The sequence below is a fragment of the Aotus nancymaae genome, unplaced genomic scaffold (assembly GCF_030222135.1).
Source record: "Aotus nancymaae isolate 86718 unplaced genomic scaffold, 86718_ANA_hifiasm-v0.15.2.pri h1tg000059l, whole genome shotgun sequence".
Taxonomy (NCBI): Eukaryota; Metazoa; Chordata; class Mammalia; order Primates; family Aotidae; genus Aotus; species Aotus nancymaae.
In genome coordinates, this window is record NW_026988473.1 from 42,961,056 (window position 1) to 42,981,251 (window position 20,196).

General features: G+C 37.2%; 1 protein-coding gene across 2 annotated transcripts in view; it reads left to right on the forward strand.

Moving 5' to 3' along the window:
- PIK3C2A (phosphatidylinositol-4-phosphate 3-kinase catalytic subunit type 2 alpha) overlaps positions 1-20,196 on the forward strand; it is a 113,120-nt gene that overhangs the window by 61,047 nt on the left and 31,877 nt on the right. For both annotated transcript variants that reach the window (XM_012456555.3, XM_064365135.1), the window contains 11 exons: positions 2,659-2,802; positions 4,060-4,108; positions 4,193-4,403; positions 7,204-7,326; positions 9,436-9,603; positions 13,978-14,089; positions 14,450-14,595; positions 17,066-17,254; positions 17,727-17,820; positions 18,310-18,404; positions 19,034-19,214. In XM_012456555.3, coding sequence (XP_012311978.1) covers positions 2,659-2,802; positions 4,060-4,108; positions 4,193-4,403; positions 7,204-7,326; positions 9,436-9,603; positions 13,978-14,089; positions 14,450-14,595; positions 17,066-17,254; positions 17,727-17,820; positions 18,310-18,404; positions 19,034-19,214 — 1,512 coding nt within the window. The remainder of the gene's footprint in view (positions 1-2,658; positions 2,803-4,059; positions 4,109-4,192; positions 4,404-7,203; positions 7,327-9,435; positions 9,604-13,977; positions 14,090-14,449; positions 14,596-17,065; positions 17,255-17,726; positions 17,821-18,309; positions 18,405-19,033; positions 19,215-20,196) is intronic.

Here is a 20,196-nt window from a genome sequence, read left to right on the forward strand (position 1 = left end):
CAGAAACTGTACCAGTTATTTGAAAAGAGAAACTTAGACCAGCCTTGGTGGCTCACGCCTATAATTCCTAGCACTTTAGGAGGCCGAGGCGGGCGGATCACCTGAGGTCAGGGGTTCGAGACCAGCCCAACATAGCAAAACCTTGTCTCTAATAAAAGTATAAAAATTAGCTGGGTGTGGTGGCACATACCTGTAATCCCAGCTACTTGGGAGACTGAGGCAGGAGAATCGCTGAACCCAGGAGGTGGAGGTTGCAGTGAGCCAAGATTGCGCCACTGCACTCCAGCCTGAGTGACAGAGTGAGACTGTCTCAAAAAAAAAAGAAAGAAAGAAAAGAGAAATTTAAATAATTATTAGTAAAAGATAATTAATTGCTACAGGGGATAAAAGAGGATTCTAAGGCAGGAATTGGCATACTATGGCTCACACACCAAATCTGGCCTGCTCTCTGTTTTTGCAAAGTTTCATTGGACCATAGTGACAGTCATTTGGTCATTTGTTTATGCGTTGTCTGTGTCTGTGTTCACACTTTAATGGAAGGGTTGAATTGGGGTCAGAGACTGTATGGCCCACAAAGCCTAAAATATTTACTAACTGGCCTTTTAAAGGAAAAGTTTGCCAGTCCTACTCTAAAGGGTCCAGAGTTAGCAGGTGCATAAAAGCAGGTGTCACCTCTAGGCTGAGGAATAAAAGATAGTGAACCACTCTAAGGACTTGTGATAAGGTCTGTCCCCCAACCTTAGACTGAAATTTAGCCTTTTTGAAGAGAGTATGACTATCACAGGAATACATAGTTGCCTGTAGCAAAGAAACCTGCTGGAGAACTTTAGCCAGAGCTGTCAGGCAGAACATAGCCTGAGGATGCAGCTAGGGGTAGGTAGTCTTTGAGGACTACGGAGCTCTCACACTGAATTTAAAAAACAAACAAACAAACAGAAGACTGGCTGTTTTTCCTCTTCTGAGGTATTTGGCATACCCTCATAGGCTTTCCTACAACATAGCCTCTAACAAAACTAGGCTGTCCCGAACCCCTGGTAATTGAATTGTTTATCTTTGTACCAATAAGGTTGGGAAAGCATCAAAATCTGCATGTGGTGTATATCCAGGTAGACTTTGAGAGGTTCGTGCTGTGAGACCTAAAGTTCTTATGAGATTGTCCAAAACAAACATGCCAGCGGGGCCTATGGTGATTCTATGTGTGCTAAATGTGTTGGTGACAGGATCAAGTGTGCTTTCCTTATCAAGGAGCAGAAAATCATTGTGGAAATGTTGAAGGCACAGTCACAGAGTCAGAAAGCTAAATGAAAAGTGAAGCTTTTTTGAGTAATAAAAGTTAAGACTTAAAAAGAAGAGAGAGCTGGAACCCAAATGGGAAGTATCTTCCTAATGCTCTTTCCTTGAATTGTCCTTTCTGTGTGTTCAGTTGACAAAATCTAACAATGTGCTAGCTTGGCAAAGAGAAATGTTTGTAGAGTTTAGCTCTAGTATCAGAAAGGAGAGCAGAGGAAGGGTGGATTTGGAACTGATAGACAATAAATTGATAACTGGCACTTAAAGAGTAATATAGACCAGGCACAGTAGCTCACGCCTGTCATCCTAGCACTTTGGAGGCTGAAGTGGGCCTTTCACCTGAGTTCAGGAGTTCCAGACCAGCCTGGCCAACATGGTGAAACTCTGCCTCTACAAAAAATACCAAAATTAGCCAGGTGTGGTAGCAGATGCCTGTAATTTCAGCTAGTCGAGAGGCTGAGGCAGGAGAATCTCTTGAACCTGAGAGGCAGAGGTTGCAGTGAGCCAAGATCATACCAGTGCACTCCAGCGTGAGCAATGAGACTCTGTCTCAAAAAGAAAAAATAGGAGTAATGTAAAGTAATATAGGAGAATGGCATGACCTTCAAAATTGGAAAGGTTTTTGCATCAAGGTGAAATAAAAGGAAGCAGGAAATACAAGTCAAATAAGCAAAAATGGGGAGCTAGAAAACAGGACCCGAGGACTGCAGGGTAATTGAGTATTTGAGAAAATTAGGTGGTTTCATTTAAGCTTGAAGGTGAAGGTTTATAGCAGCCAAGGCTTAAGGGTGGAAAGATTTAAATTTTTAAGGGGTGGAATAGTACTGAGTTTCAGCCCATTCTAACAGTACTTGGCATAAAAGTTTGACATAAATGTTTTATGGATTCATACATTATATAAGAATGTTCTTAATGAGCTATGTACGTCTCAGGTAAATGTTGCCCAGTGTTATTAATATGTGACCAACCTCTGAAGAACTTGGTTTTTGATACCAAACTTTTGCAGGAGGAAGAGAAGGGTTATTTTTAATGTGGAAATTATTTCCAAATGAGGATAAGAAAAAGTAGCTCTAGTTTTAGTGATTTGTTACTAATTTATGCTTCTACTTCTGATTCTAATATGAAATTAATGGCAATTTGCAAATGAGTAATTGTGTCAGACAAAGTGAAAATTAACCAGGCTTTGCCTTTCCCACTTCAAAATAAACTATACAATTGAAAAGCTATCTTATTTCTTTTCTTTTTCATTACAAAAGAGTAGAGGGTATCTGTTAGGGCTATCTAAAATACCTAGTTTCTGACTTAGTCTCTGGAATTGGTCCTTAAAATTTCACCTACTTATTTTTTTTTTATTTTTTATTTTTAAAGAACCAGCACCGAGCAGTAGATCAAGTAATTAAAGCTGTAAGAAAAATCTGTAGTGCTTTAGATGGTGTTGAGACTCTTGCCATTACAGAATCAGTTAAGAAGCTAAAGAGGGCAGTTAATCTTCCCAGGAATAAAACTACTGATGTGAGTATTTTTGGTAACTAGCATTTTATTAAATGGAAATATGTACTTAAACAAGAGATTTTTGCTTTCTGCTAGACAAAATATTGTCATTTTAACTTTGGCTTTTACTTTTGGGTTGAATCACTTACTTGGTTATGTGGGGATTCCTTGGTAAGAAGTTGGGCTGCCTTGGAAGAGCTTTATGAGCGCTGATATTCAACAGGTGGATGTCAAACTGTGAACCCTTTGTGTATTGTGGAAGACCTCTGGCATAAATGAGTTGGTTTGGGGTTTAAGGCTAGATACTGAACTTGGAGGACCTGAAAGGTAATAGCTATCACTTCTCCTTGGGGTGAAAAGTGTCCTGATTACCAGTAGGGCAAGTTCTACTTTGGATAATACTCTCCCTATTGAAAAGATCAAGGGCTTCAGCTGTAATGCCTCAGAAGCTGCCAAGTTAGGGGCCTTTCCTTTAGGTTATACTGTTACTTTTAATAAAAGCTGTCCCTCATGGTATTTCCAAGGGGATTTAATTAACTTGCTTCATAGGGATGTTTAAGTCTTTAATTGCAAGGATGAAAGAAGGGGTGGTTCTCACAGGCCACAATAAATATCAAGGATAGAAAAATTATGTTATGTTGATGGTGTGCCCCTCGATATCTAGAAGATACATGCATTCTCAGAGAGATCCTATCCATATGGTATATAGAGATAGGGTTTCTTTTTTTCTACTTTCTTGTGTGCATCTTTTTAGAAACTAAAATATATATATATGAAATTACTTGGAGTTAATCAACTACCATGGACCTAATTTTGTCTGAGGCTTCTATTTATTTTACCCATTTGCTGGATAAAGGAGCAGACAATAGATGGGAGGGGAGTCAGTTTAGATAATTATAAGCACTTTTTTGAGTCACCAAATGGTAATAAATAGAGTTCTAGATTTTTTCTTTAAGTATATTCTTATCATGTTGTTTTAGAACAACTAATGGAAAAAAAAAATGTACTTATACTTCTAGATTTCAAATTAATATTAGCAAAGGAGATTTTATTGTATTTCTGTGATATTTTTCAGTAATTTTTATTCTGATTATCTTAATACTAAAAATAATCTTGGTTTGTGGTTTACCCTTTCTTTTTGCATTATTTATTTATTGTTTTATTAATTCTGTAGATACTTGGGAGGTTTTCCCTGGAAAGAGTTTCTTTGACATAGTATATGACATTTTATCTTATGTCATAGGCAATTTTCTGACTATTGTCTGTGTGCATGTGTAGGTGACTTCTTTGTCTGAAGGAGAAGACACTAGCAAGAGTTCAACTAGGGGTATGTGTTTAAGTCTTTACATTTTAGCAATAATCATCGCTTTTTCAGAGAATATATTAACTTTAAAAATATATATATATCTAGGCTCACTGAATCCTGAAAATCCTGTTCAAGTAAGCATGGACCAATTAACTGCAGCAATTTATGACCTTCTCAGACTCCATGCAAATTCTGGTAGGAGTCCTACAGACTGTGCCCCAAGTAGCAGGAGTGTCAAAGAAGCGTGGGCTACAACAGAACAGCTCCAGTTTACTATTTTTGCTGCTCATGGAATTTCAAGTAATTGGGTATCAAAGTAAGTAACTATTTAAGCAGCCGGGCATGGTGGCTCGCATCTGTAATCCCAGCGCTTTGTGAGGCCATGGTGGGAGGATTGCTCGAGCCTAGGAGTTGGAGACCAGCCTAGGCAACCTCATCTCTACTAAAAATAATTTAAAAAAAATTAGTTGGCCAGGTACAGTGGCTTATGCCTGTAATCCTGGCACTTTAGGAGGCCAAGGCGGGCAGATCACCTGAGGTCAGGAGTTTGAGACCAGCCTGACCAACATGGAGAAACCCCATCTCTACTAAAAATACAAAATTATCCGGGTGTGGTGGCCCCTGCCTGTAATTCCAGCTACTTGGGAGGCTGAGGCAGGAGAATTGCTTGAACCTGGGAGGTGGAGGTTGCTGTGAGCCAAGATGGCACCGTTGCACCCCAGCCTGGGCAACAAGAGTGAAACTCCATCTCAAAAAAAACAAACAAACAAAAATTAGCCAGTGGTGGTATGCCCCTGTAGTCCCAGCTACTCAGATGGCTGAGGTGGGAGGATTGCTCGAGCCAGGAGATCAAGACTGCAGTGAGCTATGATCATGCCACTGCACTTCAGCCTGGTTGACAGAGCAAGACCCTGTCTCAAAAAAAGAAAAATAACATAGGCCGGGCGCGGTGGCTCACGCCTGTAATCCCAGCACTTTGGGAGGCTGAGGCGGGTGGATCACGAGGTCAAGAGATTGAGACCATCTTGGTCAACATGGTGAAACCCTGTCTCTACTAAAAATACAAGAATTAGCTGGGCATGGTGGCGCGTGCCTGTAATCCCAGCTACTCAGGAGGCTGAGGCAGGAGAATTGCCTGAACCCAGGAGGTGGAGGTTGCGGTGAGCCGAGATCACGCCATTGCACTCCAGCCTGGGTAACAAGAGCGAAACTCCGTCTCAAAAAAAAAAAAAGAAAAATAACATAAAAGAAAATATGTGCATCCCCTTTGCTGATATTCCTGGTTAAAAAAGAAAAGAAAAGAAAAGAAAATATGTGCAACTTTACCTAGAAACTATTCTGATCTTGTAAAATGTCAGCAACCACTGTTATCTTGATGTTTAAATGACTGATAAAAAAGCAGCAGATACCTTTGTGGTTGTCATAAAAATTACAGAGGTGTTTGCAAGTATTCCAGTAAAAAAAGTATCACTCTTACATGCAAAAAAAGCAGGAAAATATAGCGGAAAAACAGAGAAAATGTCAGTTAATAAATTAGTCAATTTAAGACTGCTGTTCATTCGTTCTTTTTTTTGAGACAGAGTCTTGCGTTATTGCTCAGGATGGAGTGCAGTGGCGCGATCTCAGCTCACTGCAACCTCCACTTCCAGGGTTCAGGCGATTCTCATGCCTCAGCTCCCCATCTCCAGTACCTGGGATTACAGGCATGCACCACCATGCCCGGCTAAGTTTTGAATTTTTAGTAGAGACAAGATTTCACCTTGTTGGCCAGGCTGGTCTCAAACTCCTGACATCAAGTGATCTGCCCACCTTGGCCTCAGAAAGTGCTGGGATTATAGTGAAATTGTTTTATAATAGCTTAATGCTATTTTAAAAAGTCTAGTGAAGAAATATCAAACATAAGTTCTGCTTAAATTGGGCTTTAGATTAAAATATAATAATTTAGTGACTTGAAAGTGGTGTTTTAATTTATTCAATTAATATTTATTGAGCACCATCGTGGGCAGTGTTCTTAGTACTGGGGATTCAGTAGTATAAGGCAGCAAAAAACCTGTACTCTCCTGGAACTTGCATTTAAATGGATACTCGACTGGTGGTATCTGAAGGTATTTCATTACAGGGATAAAAATCTCCACATTCTCCATAGGCACATATACACGTTTGTATATAGACACACACACATATATGTAGGGACACTAATGAGGTGAACAACTAAAAACAATGATAAAGATGGAGAGTAAAGGCTGCTTAATATCTCAGTTACAATGGGGCAGAAGAAAAAATAAATAAAAGAAAAAGAAAAAAGACGGAGAATAAATTAATAAAATGCTGAATAGGGGAAAATGGAATAAAGCTGAGAAAAATAACCAAATAGTCAACTTGAGTATTATGTCAACCAATGAAATTTGAAATAAATTCAGGATGATAAATAAATTGTATATATGAACAAAGTGGTTAACATGTAAGGCTAGTGGTAAGTTAGATTAAGTAGAATACAACTTTTTTGAATCTAAGACTCCTACTTTACAAGATTACATGACTGTATCCAACCAGCTGTGTACTTGGCAATCAGTGGCTGAGTCACTGCAGTCTAATGAAAGAATACAATATCATCTGTCCCCATAAACTGAAGACTCCTGATAGACTAGGAAGATTGGCTCAATGCGAGTCAAGCACATATACTATTAATATGCTTAGCTGACTCTATTTCAGTAGTTTAGCAAAGGAAAATGCACCGAGGGAAGGTAATGTTTGTACTCTTTCTGCCTAAAAATGAATGAATACATTATTCAGTGTCATTAAACTAAAATCTGAAGCTAGTAACTAACTGAGCCCAAAACTGAAGTAAATTATCCAGCTGGTGTTATTATGACCATGCTTTAAACTGGGACCTAGGAACATACATTTCCCTTTTTATCTCCTTTGCCAAACCTCTTTTCTATTTTCATAGAATTGGCAATGGTTAAATTTCAGATGGATTTCTAAAAATTCAAATGAAAGGTGACCGGATTATTTCAGATATTAGTCTCTTTGGAGGAAGAACTGCTAGTGTACTTGTATTAGTTAACTAATTTGTATTATCAAGATAGAAATCAAGTTAAACTTTCTTTTCTCAGTTATGAAAAATACTACTTGATATGTTCGCTGTCTCACAATGGAAAGGATCTTTTTAAACCTATTCAGTCAAAGAAGGTTGGCACTTACAAGAATTTCTTCTATCTTATTAAATGGGATGAACTGTAAGTGAAATTTCTGGCTTTTTATTCTTTCAGTGTGCTCTGTTCTTTACTTTTTCCAATGTATGCATCCTAGCTTTACTTTTATTATCATTTTCGTTGAAATTCATTAACTTCTTACTTATGTCTTAAGGTCTCTTCTAGATATGATTTTATAGAACAGACTGAAATTCTCATTAAAAAATTTGAAATACGCTGGGTGTGGTGGCTCACGCCTGTATTCCCAGAACTTTGGGAGGCCGAGGAGGGCAGATCACCTGAGGCTGGGAATTCGAGACCAACCTGGCCAACATGGAGAAACCCCGTCTCTACTAAAAATACAAAATTAGCTGGGTGTGGTGGTGGGTGCCTGTAATCCCAGCTACTTGGGAGGCTGAGGCAGGAGAATCACTTGAACCCGGGAGGCAGAAGTTGCGGTGAGCTGAGATTGTGCCATTGCACTCCAGCCTGGGCAGTAAGAGCAAAACTATGCCTCAAAAAAACAAAGAAAAGACCCTTTTAAGCTGTCATATTATTAAATTGCAAAAACATACCATTAATTCTTTTTAGACTTTGTCAAGTTAAAGATATACATTTATAGTTACAGAAAGTAACAAAAGTTATAAAAAGATGATATTTTATAGCATTGTTTACTTTAGTATTTATTCTGTAACACTATATAACAATTCTGGCTCTTATATTAATCAACACCTAAAAAGTTATGTTAAATCCATGTACAAGATGATATTTTGTACTATTCATATTTTTAAAATAGTGATTATTTTATTTTATTTTATTTTTTTGAGACGGAGTCTCACTCTGTCACCCAGGCTGGAGTGCAGTGGCGCAATCTCAGCCCACTGTAACCTCCACTTCCTGGGTTCAGCCAATTCTCGTGCCTCAGCCTCCCAAGTAACTGAGATTACAGGCATGCACCACCATGCCTGGCCAATTTTTCTGTAGAGACAGGGTTTCTTCATGTTGGCCAGGCTGGTCTCGAACTCCAGACCTCAGGTGATCCACCCGCCTCGGCCTCCCAAAGTGCTGGGATTACAGGTGTGAGCCACCACGCCCTTGGCCTAATGTTTTTAAACTAAGGGAACTTATTATTTAGGCAGATAGGCAGTTGTGGAACTTTTTACTATTTGTTCCACATCTATTAAATGTTTTCCTGTTGTTTTATTATCTTTTATATTATAAAATAATGCATATCTGAAAGCAATCAAATAATACAAAAGTTCATATAAGTAGAAAGTGTCACTCTATTTTCAACATTTGCTATCTCACAGTGACTACTGTTGACTTCAAGTGTTCTTTCAGACTTAAAAAAATAATGCATTAGTAAACATATGTCTGTTGGTGTATACACTTTTTGTTTTGTTTTGTTTTTACATGGGAGGGAAGGGAAGGAGGAAAGGAAGGGGGAAGGAAGGCTGTTCGTGTATCTACTTATTATATATGTCTGTTTGTGTGCATTCTTACATCCCAAAACAGAAATGCTCATAAACATTCATCTAGTTTTTCCAAAGGGATATAAAAATGACTAATATTATTTTGCCTGAAAATTAACACTACAGATCTCAAAGGCATTTGCAAGTCTTTAAAGAAAGAAATGTCGTATTTTGAAATTTTATTGTGAATAAAATGTATTTAAAAATTTTAATAGGACAAGTTAGTCAGACTTACATTTAGCTAAAGGTTACTCAGTATTAAAGATTATTTGAGGCCAGGTGTGGTGGCTCACGCCTGTAATCCTAGCTAGCACTTTGGGAGCCTGAGGAGGGTGGACCTGAGGTCAGGAGTTCAACACCAGCCTGGCCAATTTGATGAAACCCCGTCTCTACTAAAAATACAAAAATTAGCTGGGCTTGGTTGCAGGTGCCTATAATCCCAGTTATTCGGGAGGCTGAGGCAGAAGACTTGCTTGAACCCAGGAGGTGGACATTGCAGTGAGCCGAGATCATGCCATTATACTCCAGCCTGGGCAACAGAGCAAAAATGCCATCTTAAAAAGAAACCAAATAAAGATTATTTGAAAGGTCAAATAAAATACCTAAAATTGTCAGTCTCATTAAAGTGTTAAATTTCACATTCAATCTAATTTGTTCTATTAATACATTTTTTCCCCCATAGAATCATTTTTCCCATCCAGATATCACAATTGCCATTAGAATCACTTCTTCACCTTACTCTTTTTGGAATTTTAAATCAGAGCAGTGGAAGTTCCCCTGATTCTAATAAGCAGAGAAAGGGGCCAGAAGCTTTGGGCAAAGTTTCTTTACCTCTTTTTGACTTTAAACGGTAAGTATTACTGAATTGTAATGGTGAGTCACTGTGGACACTTCTGCACATCAGAATTGGCTAGGTGACAAGGAGGCGAGGGGAGGAACATAGATGAGTAAATGAGCTGCTTCAATTTTTCTAATGTGATAAAAGGAGGTCGTTCAGAGACACAGATCAGAGGAACTCAAAGATATTCTGCTATAGTCTGAACATATCTGAATAGGTATGCATAGCTTTGTTTACCACTCACTGTTCCATGGAGAAAAGAGCAGCCAATGACTGTTGTTTATATAAAGTGCTATGTTATTGACATAATATCACAGTCTTCTAAGTTCCCTTGATATTAATCAAAGAACTTCATTTTTCCTTTTCCCATTTCATTCCTACTCTTCTCCAGTTTTGGAGAATCAATAGGTGCTAAGTAGTGCAGGTGATCTAGGTGATGTTAGGACTTCACATTCAAGGAATACTCAGAAATTAAGAGAGATGATGATGAAGAGAGATTATTATTAATAAGAGACATTATTATTATATACTATTATAGAGAAACAAAGTGTATAATATAGTTGAGTTAACATAATGTGTTATGATTAGTAATCCTAGTTTTGAAATTCTTCATGAAATAATTTCTGTTAAAGGTGCAATCTTCATATGACCTAATGGTCACTGTTATTGAAGCCAAATGACTCAAAGCCATTTCAGTCAGCCTTAATAACAAATGAGGTCTTTAAAAAAAAAAATTATTTTTTTGTAGAGATGGAGTCTCACTATTTTGCCCAGGCTAGTCTCAAACTCCTGGCTTCAACTGATCGATCTTCCCGACTTCCAATCCCAGATTATAGGCGTGACCTACCATGTCCAGCACAAATGGGTTCTTAACTCATTTGTCTGAAAACTGGTACATAAACATAATTAAGCAGTTAACCTGTCTTTCATTTACATTTATTTCTGAGTGTTAGCAAATAATTTTTTACTTTTGTTTTTTGAGATAGAGTCTCACTCTGTCACCCAGGCTGGAGTGCAGTATCATGATCTTGGCTCACTGCAACCTCCGCCTCCTAGGTTCAAATGATTCTCAAGCCTCAGCCTCCAGAGTAGCTGAGATTACAAATGTGTGCCACCGTGTCTGGCTAATTTTTGTGTTTTTGGTAGAGACACGGTTTCACCATGGTGGCCAGGTTGGTTTGAAATCCTGGCCTCAAGTGATCCACCTGCCTTCGCCTCCCAAATGCTGAGCTTACAGGCGTGAGCCACCACGCCTGGCAGTAATTGATATGACAAAGTTTTTTACAGAAAATCTTCAGCTAGCCACGCACAGTGGCTCACGCCTCTAATCCTAGCACTTTGTGAGAGCCTGAGGCGGGAGTTTGAGACAACTCTGGCCAATATGGCGAAACCCTGTCTCTACTAAAACTTCAAAAAAATTAGCCTGGTGTGGTGGCTCATGCATGTAGTCCCAGCTACTTGGGAGGCTGAGGCAGGAGATTCACTTGAACCCAGGAGGCGGAGATTGCAGTCAGCCGAGATTGCACCACTGTACTCCAGCCTGGGCGACAGAGCAGGACTCCGTCTCAAAAAAAAAAAAAAAAAAGCTATAGCTATTAGAGGCAGAAGGAATGATAGAATTAGAATATTATAATTTTGCAACCCATGCTGAAATAATAGATTTTGGCCAGGGTTTCTCAATCTTGGCAGTATTGACATTTCAGGCCAAATTATTTTTTGTTGTGGGAGACTGTTTTGTGCATTGTAGGATATTTAGTGGCATCTCTGGCTTCTACCCACTAGATGCCGGTAGTACCACCTCAGTTTACAACCAAAATTGTTTGCAAATTACCAAATGTCTGCTGGGAAGAAAATCACTTCCAATTGAGAACCATTGATCTAAGCAGTGATCACGAGTGCCTTCTGTTTTTTTGTTTTATACCCTTACAGTCTGTGAAAATGCCTTCTTAAAACCATTAATTTTTCTGCAACTTCATAATTGATGGCTTGAACTGATAGCACTTGAACTGATCAATAGTAACATCACAGAGAGAGAGATAACCCGAAGAATGTATACCTTTTTATTTGCTGCAATAAGAAGTAGTATACAGGCCGGGCATGGTGGCTCACGCCTGTAATCCCAGCACTTTGGGAGGCTGAGGTGGGTGGATCACGAGGTCAGGAGTTCAAGACCAGACTGGCCAACATGGTGAAACCCCATCTCTACTAAAAAATACAAAAATTAGCTGGGCATGGTGGCTCGTGCCTGTAATCCCAGCTACTTGGGGGGCCTGAGGTAGGAGAATTGCTTGAACCGGGACCCTGGAGGCGGAGGTTGCAGTGAACCAAGATCACGCCACTGCACTCTAGCCTGGGCTACAGAGCAAGACTCATCTCAAAAAAAAAGACATCTAAATGCAAGTGTTAGACCTTGCTTGGGTCTTGTTTTAAGCAAACCAACTGTTAAAAAACAAATCATTTATGGGACAATCAGGGAAATTTACATAGTGACTAGATATTTTATGATCTTAAGTAATTATTGTTAATTATTTTAGGAGGAATAATGGTATTGTACTTATTACAGGAAACTTTATTTTTTAGAGATATATAATAGTATTTATAGATGAAATAATATGATCAGGATTTGTCTTAAGTCTAGTTGGAGGTAAGGGTGGTTCTGAGCCACCTGGTATGGTGGCTCACACCTGTAATTCCAGCAACTCGGGAGGTGGAAGGATTGTTTGAGCTCAGGAGTTCAAGGCTGCAGTGAGCTATGATCACACCACTGCATTCCAAGCTGGACAACAGAGGGAGACCCTGTCCCTAAAAAATATAAATAAATAAATGATGGATTATAATGTATCAAAGATTCAAAGCCTGTTTATCTGTCAAGAGAAAATCTTAAAAAACTGGAGTCTGATTTTGGTAAAGGTATTTTGCTGTTTGGGGCCAGGTGTGGTGGCTCACACCTGTAATCCCAACACCGGGAGGCTGAGGTGGGCTGATCACAAGGTCAGGAGTTCAAGACCAGCCTGGCCAACATGGTGAAACCCCGTCTCTACTAAAAATACAAAAATTAGCCAGGTGTGGTGGTGCATGCCTATAATCCTAGCTACTCAGGAGGCTGAGGCTGGTGAATTGCTTGAACCTAGGAGACAGAGGTTGCAGTGAACTGAGGGATTGTGCCACTGTACTCCAGCCTGGGCGACAGAGTGAGACTCTGTCTCAGAAACAACAACAACAAAAAAGATATTTGCTGTTTGAATAAAATGAACAAAGATTTGACAAAGTTTATAGTTTTCTGCTTTTATATATATTATTTTTCAAAAATTTCTTAAGCGTAAAGATATGTCAATATCTTTGAAAGAATGTTTTGATTGAGTAGGCCATAAGTTAGTAGTCTAGGGCAAGAGTCAGCATACTTGAGCCCATTGCTTGTTTTTATAAATACAAATACAGTTTGTTAGAGCATAGCATGCGTATTCATTTATGTGTTGTTCATGGCTAATTTGCACTACAACAGCAGAATTGAGTCTTGACTATATGGTCAAGAGACTATATGGTCCACAAAGACTATGCAGCAGAGACTGTATGGTCCACAAGCCCAAAACATTTACTGTCTGACTCTGTATAGAAAAAATTGGCTGACTCCTAGTCTAGGAAACAGATAAAACTTCTTATCTGTAGCAGAATTGGAGTCTTGCAGCAGAGACTGTATGGTCCACAAAGCCCAAAATATATATTGTCTGGCTCTGCATAGAGAAAGTTGGCTGACTCCTAATCTAGGAAACAGATAAAACTTTTCATCTCTGGCTGGGCATGGCAGCCCATGCCTGTAATTTCAACACTTTGCGGGGCTGAGAAGGTGGATCACTTGAGCCTCAGGAGTTCTAGACCAGCTTGGGCAACATGGCAAAACCCCTTCTCTACAAAAAAAAAAAAAACCAACAAGAATTAGCTGAGCATGGTGGCACATGCCTATAGTCCTGGCTTCTTGGGAGGCTGAGGTGGAAGGATCACCTGAGCCCAGGGAGGTCAAGGCTGCACTGAGCCATAGTTGTGCTACTGCATTCCAGCTTGGGTGACAGCAAGACTCTGTCTTTAAAAAAAAAAAAAAAAAGCTTATTTGGCATGTATTTTTGATCTAATGGTTAAAGTCAGGAAGCAGTTTTGTAATCCAGATCACCACCTTGAGGTGTATTTCTTTGTAGAAAATCTTCAAAAGCTATTCTTAACCTTCCTATTTATAGAATTTGTTTTCAATGTGGAGAATGAATCCTTCTGATATATTCTTAAAAATAATCTTTATTTAGTTGATACTAACTTTTAAAATTCATTACCGTGTGTTGTGAATTTTGAATTAAGGTTTAAAATGAAAATCACAGTATTCTTTTTACATTCATGAAGGTTTTTAACATGTGGAACTAAACTTCTATATCTTTGGACTTCATCACATACAAATTCTGTTCCTGGAACAGTTCCCAAAAAAGGATATGTCATGGAAAGAATAGTGCTACAGGTAATGGTACTTCTTGACATGTACAGAGGTGTAAATTCACATTTCCTTATAAAATGTGTGTGCTTATACCATGATTTGGGTTGTTAAAGAAACCTAATTGATCTTGTTTTAATCTCAAGATCTATCTTCTATTATATTATCAATATTTCTGAGAAGCAGTAAAATATGTACTGTGCTCATCCCAATAAATATATATGTGTATTGAGAATTACCAACAATGGTAATAAATTGCAACAAGAAGCATTAATTTAATATTCAATGTAAATACACCCTGATTGTTAAGAAAAATCTATTAAAGAGAAAGAAGTTAATGTGGCAAATGTATAGACTAATTTGATCAACTTCTGTTAAATTTTAAAGGTTGATTTTCCTTCCCCTGCATTTGATATTATTTATACAACTCCTCAAGTTGACAGAAGCATTATACAGCAACATAACTTAGAAACACTAGAGAATGATATAAAAGGGAAACTTCTTGATATTCTTCATAAAGACTCATCACTTGGGTATGCTCTGTTTATTCTGTTTTGAGCTAAGTATCTCCTGTAATGTAAAAGTCAAGTTAAGGCTTGTGTTAAATGCCTTGATTCTGTTCATGACTTATCAGCTTTCTTGGTGTGGAAATTTTTCTATTTAACTTACTTCGTTTCCTTTTTTTTTTTTTTTTTAATAATAATAATCTACAAGTTTTTTTGTCTTGAGGGCCAGCTAATATTTAACTTGTTTTTAAAATAATGTAAAAAGACTACATGACTGCATAAAAGTTTAGAAATTTGTCAAGTCAAACATTTTTACTTAAACAAAAAGCAAACAATAGACTAGAAACTCTATTTACAGTAAATATCAAAAGACTTTTTATTTAACTGTAAAGAACTATTTCTTATTAATAAGATTAAGACCAACAACTCAGTAGTCAAGGAGACGAGACAAAGTATGAACAAGCAATTTTTTAGAAAAGAAATATAATGCTTTTAAACAATCTGAAAAGATGTTCAATTTCTCAGTAATCAAGGAAATATAAATTAATTCAAGATATCTAACACACATCAGAGTGGCAAAAATTAAGATACCTTATTAAAAGTGTTGATAAGGATACATAAAATAGAAATTATACATTTGCAGAACTACAAAAAGCTACATCTCCTTTGGAGAGCAATTTGGCAAAATCTACAAAGTTATAATGTGTATATCCTTCTGGTATATTCTTAAAAATAATCTTTTTATTTAGTTGATACTAACTTTTAAAATTCATTACCATGTGTTGTAAATTTTGAATTAATTTTTAAAATGAAAATCACAGTATTCTTTTTACATTCATGAAGGTTTTTAACATGTAAAACTAAACTTCTCTATATCTTTGGACTTCATCACATACAAATTCTGTTCGTGGAACAGTTCCCAAAAAAGGATAAACTCTTTTATATTTGCTTATGGAGACAGAAATGTTCATTGCAGAATTTATTTGGATTATTGAAAAACTGTTTGGAGACTGGGCATGGTGGCTCATTCCTATAATCTCAATGCTTTGGGAAGCTGAGGTGGGAGGATTGCTTGAGCCCACAAGTTTGAGACCAAGCCTGACAGCATAGTGAGACCCCGTCACTACAAAAAAATAAAAATAGCCAGGCACAGTGTTGTGTGTCTATAGTCCCAGCTACTCGGGAGGCTGAGGTGAAAGAATTGCTTGAGCCCGGGAGGTCAAGCCTGCAGTGAGCCATGATCTCAAAAAAAAAAAAAGAAAAAAAAATTGGCTGGAAATGTCCCTCAGTACGGATTAAATTACAGTACATTTTTCTGGTAGAGAACCATGTAACAACTATTAAAAATGAGATTACAGGCTGGGCTCAGTGGCTCACGGCTGCAGTTCCAGCACTTTGGAGGCTGAGATGGGCGGATCACGAGGTCAGGAGTTAGAGACCAGCCCGACCAACATGGTGAAACCCCCATCTCTACTAAAAATACAAAAGTAGCTGGTCGTGGTAGCATGTGTCTGTAATCCCAGCTACTCAGGAGGCTGAGGCAGGAGAATCGCTTGAACCTGGGAGATGGAGGTTGCAGTGAGCTGAGATCGTGCCACTGCAGTCCAGCCTGGGCAATAGAGCAAGACTCCATCTCAAATAAATAAATAAATAAAATTTAAAAATAAATAAAAATGAGGTTATAGCTGTATATACTAATTTTTGAAATAGGTTAACTGAAGAAAGCCAGGAGTAAAATCGTGTATATAGTGTATTACCATGAAAATAAAGGAAAAAAGAGAATCTACATATATCCACGTGTGCCTCTGTATGAATAAACTATCTCTGAAGGGGCATACAAGCTTAGGTGGTTGCCTCTTGGAAGGGGAATTGGAAGGAGAGATTTCATTATATACCTTTTGCAGTATTTGAATTTTTTCATTACTCCACATGAATAAATTTCAGTGCATGTGTATATATATATATATGGATGGATGGTAAAATAGTGAAATATTTCATTCACATAAACATTTGAGTTTAAGCTTAAATAAAACAATTAGGATCTTCAAAACAAGTCCTTTTCATTTTGAATATTTCTCAGTTGAACTGTATATGTTCTAAAATTTTATAGTAGCATTTTTTTCATAGCATTTGATTTCATTTGTATAAAATGGATGAAATCCTTGCTGTCACTTAGAGTGGGATCTGCTTTTTCAACTCTGATTTCTAGTGCCTGGCATCTAGTTAGAGCTCAATAAATTTTTATTGTACTGAATTATCCTTCTTTTCATAACTAAGTTTCTTTTATCAAGACAGAATCATTTCTTTCCATTCCCAGATTAGCATTAATTACTGACATTTGCTGTACATTGTATTTTTCTATTCCAAATTAGTATTAATGATTTTGCCAAGAAGTAGCCGTCCCAAATAAATAAATTTCTTCTTGGGTATTTTTAATCATTGAGATTATATCATTATGCTATCACTGAGAAGTAATTTAATTCTATTATATATGCAGACTTTCTAAAGAAGATAAAGCTTTTTTATGGGAGAAACGTTATTATTGCTTCAAGTACCCAAATTGTCTTCCTAAAATATTAGCAAGCACCCCAAACTGGAAGTGGGCTAATCTTGCCAAAACTTACTCATTGCTTCACCAGTGGCCTCCATTGTACCCACTAACTGCATTGGAACTTCTTGATTCAAAGTAAGTCAAATACATCTATTTGCTCTTGTTTTATTATCAGTTTTTCCAGTAGAGTATGTTGTCAGGAGTATTTCCTTTCCTTTTAACATGAAAGCAATTCAATATAATCCAAAAGTGTTAATGTATATTTATACAAACATATCTTCTGCATTGAAGTTGTCAAGAAAGCATTTCATGTCATTTAAAACTAGCCTAAATAATGGGTTAGGTTGTAAATTTTGAATAATTTATATTTTTATGATGTGGGCCAAAATTAATTTTCATAAATTTAAGATTCCTAAATAATCCCCAAATTCAATCTGTATAGCACAGTAAGATTGTCATCTTACAAAAATAAAAAACACATTGCTTTTGAATAAAAGAGATATCTTACTATTCCTTGTCAGGAACAGATTGAGATTGTGTTTTCAGGAACTACACTTCCACTGGAAAAAAATCACTGTCAAATCTTGGTTTTGTGGTATTCTTCTAGATTTGCTGATCAGGAAGTAAGATCTCTAGCTGTGACCTGGATTGAGGCTATTAGTGATGATGAGCTAACAGATCTTCTTCCACAGTTTGTACAAGTGAGTTTTTTTGTTTACTAGATAACCTCCCTTTACATTTTCTCTCTAGTTTTTGATGGGAACTTACCTAGGTATCCCCCTTCTGTTTAGATTAAAAGTAGTTTTATAGTGTGGGAACATTGATAGACATTGCATTTGGATTTAGTGTGAATTTTTTCCCACTGTTGTCATCTGCCCTATTTGAATATTGTATGTAGGTACCTATATTTTTAGTTTTCAGACTTTTTAGAACAAACTAGACTTGAACTTTTCCTTGATTCTTATTTACTGGTGAGTTCAACATAGCTAATGACAGTTATTCATTCTATACTTCTGTGCTTGATTTCATTAATTTGGCATAATTCATCTGTTTCTGTTTCATTTTTATAAGTATCATCTTTCATCAATAAGAGTAATACTTGCTTTATATACTTTCTCTTTTGATAGTTTTGTTGGAACAATTTAGTATGGGTTTGACCACTCGTAATTCTTATTTTCTTTTATGTGTAGGCTTTGAAATATGAAATTTACTTGAATAGTTCATTAGTGCACTTCCTTCTGTCCAGGGCATTGGGAAATATCCAGATAGCACACAATTTATATTGGTAAGATTTAAATTTTATTAATTACTGTATTTCCATTCCTAAAATTTATAGAAATGGCATACTCTGTAAGTCTAAATGGCATGCCACACTACTTATTGTGAATACCAGATGTTTTATTGAAGGCATTATTTTAAAGGAGCTAAATATACCCTCTATTGCAAAAATTTGGTATCTTACAGCTCTATAATAATGCATGGGTTTTCATTTGCTTATATAGCTTAAAATAAATTTCTGGTTATCAAAAATTGAGATGTGGTAACTCATGCCCATAATCCCAGCACATTGGGAGGCCAAAGCTAGTGGATCACTTGAGCTCAATATTTTGAGACCAGCCTGAGCAACATGGTGAAACCTCATCTCTACCAAAAATACAAAAAATTAGCCAAGCATGGTGGTATGTGCCTGTGGTCCCAGCTAGTTGGGATGCTGAGGTGGGAGGATTGCTTGAGCCAGGGAAGTGAAGGTTACAGTGAGCCAGGATCACACCCCTGGACTCCAGCCTGGGTGACAGAGGCAGACCCGGTCTCAAAAAAAAACAGAAAAAAAAATTGAACTTGTTATTTTTCAGGGAGATTCACCGATTAACCCAGTTCTCAGAAGTGACTAACATAAATATTTTGCTGTATTAGGCTTCTCAAAGATGCCCTGCATGATGTACACTTTAGTACCCGATACGAACACGTTTTGGGTGCTCTCCTCTCAGTAGGAGGAAAACGACTTAGAGAAGAACTTCTAAAGCAGACGAAGCTTGTGCAGCTTTTAGGAGGAGCAGCAGAAAAAGTAAGGCAGGCTAGTGGATCAGCCAGACAGGTATGTACCCATAAAAGGTAATATAAATGTGTTAATGTTAAAGAAGGATCTTTATGGTACTGACTAATTAAGTTGCCACTCTATTGGTAGACTCCCAGTGGAACTCTAACTATACCCGTGCTATTTGGGGCAGATAAATTCAAAGATTGTTTTAAATATATAGGAAAATATTTCACAACCTATTAAAATCAATGATTTTTCCCATGCTTATTTATTCCTTTCTGATCAAAATTGATTTTTTTGAATTCCTTTACCTACACTATCAAAGTCCATAGTATTTTCATCACACCAAAAAGAAAGCATGTTACCATTTCCCCCTCCTCACAGCCACTAAACCATTTTTTTTCTATATGGATACTTCTGTACTTCTATATGGATATTCTGGACACTTCGTGGCCTTTTCTATCTAGTTTCTTTCACTTAGCATAAAGTTTTCAGAGATCATCTATGTTCTAGCATGTTGATTACATGCTGTTTTTGGTTGAATAATGTTTCATTGTGTAGCTAGTCCATATTTTGTTTATCCATTCATCTATTGGTGGACATTTGGGTTGTTTCCACTTTTTGACTATTAAGAATAATGCTGCTAGAATATTCATATCTAAATTTTTGTTTAAACAACTGTTTTCACTTAGGAATGGCATTGCTAGGTCATATGGTAGTTCTGTGCTTAACTTTTTGGGGAATCATAGAATTATTGTCTGTAGCAGCTGTATCATTTTATATTCCCACCAGCAATACAGAAGGGTTCCAGTTCTCCACATTCTCACCAACATTGTTTTTTTCTGTTTGTTTATTTATAGCCATTCTAGTGGATGTGAAGTAGTATCTCATTGTGGTTTTGATTTGTATTTCCCTAGTAACTAATAATATTGAGCACATTCTCATGTGTTTGTTGGCCATTTGTATTTCTTATTTGAAGAAATAGCTATTCAAAGTCCTTTGCCCATTTTAAATTAGACTGTCTTTTTGTTGTTGTGTT